Here is a 7544-nt window from a genome sequence, read left to right on the forward strand (position 1 = left end):
GGGTGGGGTTGGGGGTGGGTGTCTGTGTTCCTCTGGTATCTGGTAGGAGATTTTGCCCTTTGAGTTCTTTGTAGTTTCCAGTGCATTCACATTTTATTGGAGATTGGTGACATGTTCTGTGTCCTGTCCCAGATTTCTCGTAGAGTAAATGATGACCTCCTTTCCAGCTTGCAGAGGTCTAATTTTAACTGTTTTCAAGGAGTTTTAGCAACCTCTGACTAGATACAAAGTCCAGCGTTACTAATCACTGTTCACACATGAATAAAAGGAATGTGGAATTAACAGTTCAGTCTGAATGTGAAATGTATCCTGTGTTTTTTGAGAAACAAAGTTACACACAGAGGACTGATGCAAACACATGCAGTCATTATCCATGCAGTTCACGAATACCAATACAAAGTGATCCCTCGTAATTAACGGACGTGAGAAGAACATATGGGAACCAATCCCCCAGATTTGTTCATAGGGTACACTGCCAAGATGGTCTAAATCTCCTCCATTTTGGAAGGGGCTTCTGTGGCTTACCATGGCTTGTGGAAGGAAGTGATTGACAGCACGTCAGTTTGACGATTTTGCAGCCAAGCATGTTTCTCCCTTTCAGCAGGGAAAGTTCCCTCTCCTACAATTCTGATTAAGAATTAATCAGCATCAAAGTGGGTGAAGTATCTGTCCAAGAAAGCCCTGATCACATTGAGTGCACTAATCTAGTAAAAAGCAATCAACCACATATTGAGCTTAGACCCGAAAACAATCAAAGAACCTGCCAAGAAGGCGTCAAAAATATTATATTTATAGATGTGGGACGGCTGTGATTCCCCAATGAATTCCAACTATTGCATCAATGACGTCATGGTAAACACTTGGTACAGGTGCATACTTACTACACTAAAGCACTGATACAAATCATCTCCTCTGCATGCTGTTTTCGAGGCAATGACGTCATGTTCGATCCATTTCAGCTGCCTCAAGGGTGACGTCACTGGAGCGGGCAGAGATGTAAAAAGGCACTGTCCACCTTTGTGTGACGAGATTTCCAACACGTTTCAGAGTGTGGAAAGATTCAGGTTTTGATTGCGGATGCTGAAGCCACAGGGTCTGTCACTGTGTCACTGCATCCTATGTTTTGCGGGGGGTAACCGATTTTGGGGGCTTGACCGGGATGGTGGGGAGGAAAGACGGATGGATGGATGGATGGATGGAGGCGGACCACCCTGCATTGAAACCAACCTGTTGCCTCTGTAATGCACTCATTACATTCAGATGTGAATGAACATGGCACTGTGACATTAGGAAATTTCACAGCCTACAAGTTAGCTCTTTTCCTTATTGCATTAATATGCCCTTCATGTTCCATTCAGACACAGCCTTGGTTTTCGTGCACATCTCCCACAACCAATGGCTCTGACAAATATACAGACAATGACATGATTGTTAATGCAATTTCACTTTTCATTTAGATTAATTGGCTGTGGTTGTGGAAACAATCTCAAATCCTGGAACATATTATTCCCACATTACGTGAAAGCACAAGACTTACTCGACCAATCGAAAGCTAGTATACAGTATATATGTCAGGTGCTGGTCAATATGTCATTTGTCTGTGAACATCCTGACAAAAGAAATAAGACATAAACCTTTAAATGGACACCACAGAACCAACTCTAATCATCTCTGGCCATTGTCTGGTCTTTGGATTTTCATGCTATATTGCAGTCAGCTCTCCGCTTTTCTCTCAACGAATAACAATAAAATGACCTTGGTGAAAAAATAAAGATCATGCATGACTGACACGGTCGCCATAAAGCTTCTGAGCCCTCCCTCCTATCACAAGATATCTGATAGCGTAGCCACACAGGGATTTTAATTTGAATGATGCTGATTGCAGGATCCAAACATCCAAAGACCTGTTGTTGACAGACAAGCCCAAACCCACTGCGTAACTTTCTGCTCATCTTCAACCAGAGTAAACCCAGCAGGGGAGGAAGCCACTAAGATTCCCTCCATCGCCCTCGCAGCCACGTTTGCTGTCATTACTCAATAATTAATTCTGTCCTAGTGTCTGAGATCACAGTAACAGGTTTTAATGGCGTCATGTGGTAGAGTAAACATGGCAATCTGTTGCTGCAATCCGCCAGGGAACGGGAGCAGTGGGGCACATTGGGAAGCTGAGCCAGTGGGGTGTTAGTTCAAACCCCTGCCTCCAATACTGGAAGGGTGGCTTGGAGGAGAGACACAGACGCTGAGCCAAATGTGTTTAGTTAAGTCACTCAAGGGGGGTGGGTCAGGAGGAAATGCCTTGTGACCGTCCTCCCTCCTTCTCACTACCCTTCCAAGTACCCATTCTGCATTTCAATGGACTAACCTGCTGCTGACAGGCAGCAAGGACGATGGAACAAAAATGAGCAATAATGGACAAATGAGCTTTAGGTGTATGAAATTTCACGTAGTCTAGCATGATGGATAAATTCAACAAGTCAGACAAAAATAGTTTCAGGCTTACCCATTCTGAGATCTGCTGCTTCTCAAGTCCTCTGTCAGATCGCCATCAATGCCGGGGCACAATCTCTAAAGGGGATCTTAACATTAGCCTAGGCATAGGTGCAATGGTAGTGTTGAGGAATGCGGCCAGTCGACCTTTTTCACCGAGGTTTAATTCATCAGTGGGTGCAGAAAAAGAGATTTCACCGCAGCATCCGAGCCATGCCTGCAGCTGGCCAGAGCCTCAATTGTCTGAGAAAATGCTAATGCAGGCTCTCAGTGTTTTCAGTGAAAGACGGCACGCATTGTTCAAGCCTGCATCGGTTTGAAGGGGGGGGTCTTCCCTGCCGCATCACCCTTTTCACTGCTCTCATCCATATTCATCGAGTGGCCTGTCCGTCTGCAGCAGCACGCAGGACTGACACCTCGCTCAGCCAATGGGTAGCCTCCTCCCTCCACCACGTCATGTCCCCACCTCCCGACGCCGGTCCCAAAAAATTTTATTTTCTCTCCCACTCCGCCTCTTTTGACGCAGCACTATAAAGTATGGCAGTCCATTCACTCACTTTTTTTTCGTGGAAAGTGACAAAGGTGAAGTGGCTGAGTGAGCGGGCTTCAGCGGTGAATGGGGAAGCATGTAGAGTGACCTTCAACAGTGGCAGGAGAGATGTATGGATAACATAAGCAGATGATGAAGGAGGTGGAGGAGGAGTGATCTGAGACAGCGTGCCTTACGCTACCCACCCTCCTCTCCTCTTTTCCCCCACCCCCAATCCCTTAGACGGCCATGTTTGAGAGGGCGGAGGGGCTCATCAACCATTGCAAATGGCAGTGCCGCAGAATGGTGGAGGGGGGTGATGAAGCCAATCACTACGCCTATAAATCTTACACCGAGAGGTATCTTAAGTGGCTGAATGTGTGTAAAAACTGCAATGTGCATGTGTGTCAGTGTCTGTGCATGGACACGGGGGGGTTCAACTTCGTTTACCAGTACCTTTCAGGGAACCTGTAAAAAAGGAACTCCTTTTTTCCCCCGGCTGCTGATTACTTTCATCCACAAATCAAATCCTAACACCATGGCCCATTTTGTTTTGGAGCGAATGCCTTCCAGAAAATTCTACCAGTCTCATTCACTGAGAGATGCTCTGGTATATAGACACAGCCTCCCTGTAGACTCCACTCCCTCTCACGGTCTATCTATCTCTCCTTTTCTCTCCATGCTTCTCATTCTCTCTTTCACTGCCACCTGGCAAATTCACAGTCCGCTCACGTCACATCACTCTGCAAGGGCACCTGTGTCCTTCCCACCAAAAATTAAAAAAAATACAGCTCACATTCCTGTGCCAACCTTTCCATTAGCAACATTACGAGATCATACCTAATCCCTCAGCCACACAACCTTTTGGAAGACGCATGCTTGCCAGCAACATGGGCTCAGAGTATGGGTAATTAGAAAGAGAAATGAATGAAAGATGCTTATTCTGAGGAGAGAGGGGCGATGCTGATAAAAGAGGAGTAATTTCCCTCATTCAGTGTCCACAGCTCTTAATGCACAATGAGGGGCTCAGCTTTGAAAGAGCACAGGCTTTCTTCTCTTTGTTGTAACTGCCAGTCATGTTAATGATCAGTTCGGTAGGAATAACGTGATCAATATCAGACGTAGTCAAGGGGTTGGTGATTACAGGGACGGGTAAGGATTATCAGGCTGTCTACCACTATTGCCAGACAGGCTGTGGGTTTGCAACGTTACACATGATGCATGTAGATCACATGAAACGGGAGGCGATGCTAACGCACGTTACATAAAGCTCTTGGCTGCCAAGATATTTATGAAACATCTGTTTTGTGTAGGAGTCATTACAAATGATCAAAACGGGAATTTCACGTGAACATTAACAGGGAGCCTCTGCTCCTAAGCTCAGGCTGTAGGACTGAATGAGCCTCAAACATCTCCCCTTTCAGATACTTATCGGGATGACCGGTAGATCAGCTGCCATTTCTCCTCTGTAAATCTAATTCTGGTGAGCTACTGCACATGCTAACAGAGAGAATGAGAGAATGCTAAGCTAACCTGAGCAATTGAAATGTCAATTACTTTAGAATAAAATGCCTTAAATGTATTTACAGTCATTTTGGAGAGCAATACAGAGCCTGGAGATTCTCATTACACGACACGAGTGACCGTGTGTAGATGCTGCTTCTCTCAATGGCCATACGTTAAATAAAGATGTACATGTGAGAAATAGACATTTTAGTAGTGGTTCTCAGAGCAGTTTAGCATACCAGCTACCATGGACTTTGGAGTATTACTTCACTAAAATTTGATGGGGAAATAAGGCAGCAGTTCTATTCATTTTTGACACTTTCAGGTCAGCATTACAAATCATTACAAGGCCAAGCCCCTACAAAACTAGCTTTGCTGTTAAATGTTGAGTTCAATCAACTCCTGGCTCTTAACATTTATTTTAAAGTGTCATTCCTGGTGATTTGTGGCAGCATACTATATACTACATTATTATATGCAATATGAAGTGCACATGTCCATCTGTTTTTCTAAAAAAATAGCAGCAGATATTCATACTTACAAATGGGATGTGCTCATTGTTTTCCTTCATTATGTGAGGTATGTTGTTAAGGAAGAAATGTGAAACACTTCTGAAAAAAACAAGGCAGCCTCTTCAGAGTTGCACACTGCTGTTTTCAAATACTGCTTTTTCATCACCTCACTGTTAATCATGCAGCTCAAGATTCAGACTGTGATATAGAGACGCCTGAGAGGACGATGGAGTCAGGCTGGTAAAATGGTTTGTAGTGACATTATAGAAATGACAGCAGTAAAATGCGGGAATTGCCTGTGTTAATTATGCATTTTTAGTATCTATTAAGATTTTCCAAATGCAGTTTCACACCATATCACCGTGGTATTGGATGGGAAGAACACCACGCGGTTTCTCTGTTCTACAGTGGTTTTACAGTGGCCAATGGACGACATATGGGGTCTGAATCTGCTCTAAAATACTTTCTGGTGGTCTTTCTGTGCCATGCTGAAATGACAGTTCTGATATGCAGTGAGGTGCAGAAAAGTTGCTGTAAGAAACAGGACGTAAAGCTGCTGTCAGTGAATGACGGGGACACAAAGATGGACAAATTTCAGTAACATATGGCAAATAAACTGCCTTCTCTCTGTGGACGTCTAATTAACGTTAAGTTATTAAATAAGTGGTCCCTGTGAGCTGTGCAAACCATAACAATCAGGAGCTGAAATAAGATGTACAGAGGCTGGCATGCACTGAATCAGCCGTCATCCTCACTGCTGTCACTGATGACTAATAAAGCAAGCGTGCACACACCTCGATCCTGATTCTTCATTTGCCACCGCCACCATTTCCCCTGCACAGAGAGAAATCAGGGTAGATCTCACTATTCTCACTGTTATTATCCTTTAATTCTAATGTGTGTTAAATCTTCATGCAGGGATAAATGAAACCAACAGCCGCACCACCCAGCTCTGCTTGTCGAGCACTTACATGTTTTTGATTAGCATTTCAGAGTCATAACTTTACCATCATTCAGTGTGTTAAGATCAGAGACTTTCTAAAAGATTGTACGGCAAACATCATGAGAGGCTAATAAAAATACCAAACAGATGTGAGGATCTGGCGTGCCCTGCTACCTATAAATAACATGCGTTTGATGGGAATCTGGGCTTCTAGTGGTGATGAGTGTGTTCCCTACTAGCTGTTTAGGGTTGTAAGATTTTCACCTGTTGGTTTTTCCTGCTGAGCACACTTTAAAATCCACATCACACTCCTGACACTGTTCATTTGCCAGCTCTAAACCTGCATAATTCCAACCTTGAAGAAGAATAAGAAATATCCCACTAAAGCCTCCCTGATCACTGACACTAAATCTACAAAGTCCATCATACTAACGTCTCAGGCTGTGCTGTTTCTTGTCAGTGTTCATAAATCAACAGTGAAATGTCCAGGATCAGAGGGTAGATGGAACAGCCGCTGTCCACCTTGTATCAGGGTTATTAAGTTGTTAAGGTACCACAAAGCTAAGGGGAGACACATTTTTACTGGACTTTATAGGAGACTACATCCAGGTAGGATGCACAAGAAAGCGTGAGGGAATCCCTGTCTGAGAGGACAACCACAACACTGATGAAAGCAGGGTTATTGTGAATACTAAAGCCCCTTACACACAAACCATCACTTTCCCACTGAATGAGAAGACTTCACAGCAAAACCCTCCAGATGTGGAGGAATGAGGTGATTGGGTTCAAATTCAAAGCTGCCCTGAGCTGAGGAGGTCAGTCACTCCGCCGGGCTGCCTGCTCTGCCTGCTGGGATATTCAGCGCGTGAAGTAACAGCCACAAACACGGTCCAAGTGCCAAGTGCACAGGTGCTGCATGTTATACCCTGATATGCGGCCCAGATCCGCTTCCATGCTGCATGCGGTTTCTTTCCCATTCACTAAGGTGAAACTGAAGCCAGTGTGTATGTTTTTATTTGTTTTTTGTTTTTTGTTTTTTTTTGCTGTTTCACTTCTACCGGTGTATGCAAAGATTTGTGCAACAACGACTTCATGTGGAGGAGACACGGTTGAGGAGCTGGTTCTTAATTGTTATGTATCTCTCTTACCTCCCGTGTTGGTACGCTTGGTACAGCCGGCCTCCTCCGTCGGAGTTTCCAGCGGTCGTTTGCGGGAGTCCGGGCTGTCAGCCTCCATAAGGGGCTGCTGCAGGCTGTGGAGGTTCGGGTTGGAGTATATCCCGTTATGGTCCACGGTTGCTCCGCCACCACCGGCCATCATCATCTTCTTTCCCCCGGAGCTGTAGATAAATTAGCGCTATTCCCTCTCTCTCTCTCCTTCTTCTCTCCTCCCTCTCTCTCTCTCTCTCTCCTTCTCACACACACACACACACTCTCTCTCTCACACACACACAAGCAGCGCCCTCACCACCACATAGCCCGATAACGCACACCGCGATATGAACAAGTTTTGGGGGCTCGAAACGGTCTAAAAAGGATCAAAAGGCGAGGGTCTCCTCTCCACGCTG

The 7544-nt window shown here is 44.9% G+C and overlaps 1 protein-coding gene across 2 annotated transcripts in view; it reads right to left on the reverse strand.

Moving 5' to 3' along the window:
- nova1 (NOVA alternative splicing regulator 1) overlaps positions 1-7310 on the reverse strand; it is a 25313-nt gene extending 18003 nt beyond the window's left edge. Inside the window, exon 1 of one of the 2 annotated variants that reach the window (XM_023417703.2) lies at positions 7126-7310. In XM_023417703.2, the coding sequence (XP_023273471.1) occupies positions 7126-7300 (175 nt within the window). In that variant the 5' untranslated portion in view covers positions 7301-7310. Of the gene's footprint in view, positions 1-2500; positions 2646-7125 lie in introns of those variants that run through there. The other variant, XM_023417704.2, reaches the window with a different exon arrangement.
- Between the last annotated feature and the right edge of the window lie 234 nt (positions 7311-7544).

Source organism: Seriola lalandi, unplaced genomic scaffold (genome assembly GCF_002814215.2).
Source record: "Seriola lalandi dorsalis isolate HSWRI2012SDOR001 ecotype SW California unplaced genomic scaffold, Sedor1 jcf7180002054577, whole genome shotgun sequence".
In the NCBI taxonomy this organism is placed as follows: domain Eukaryota; kingdom Metazoa; phylum Chordata; class Actinopteri; order Carangiformes; family Carangidae; genus Seriola; species Seriola lalandi.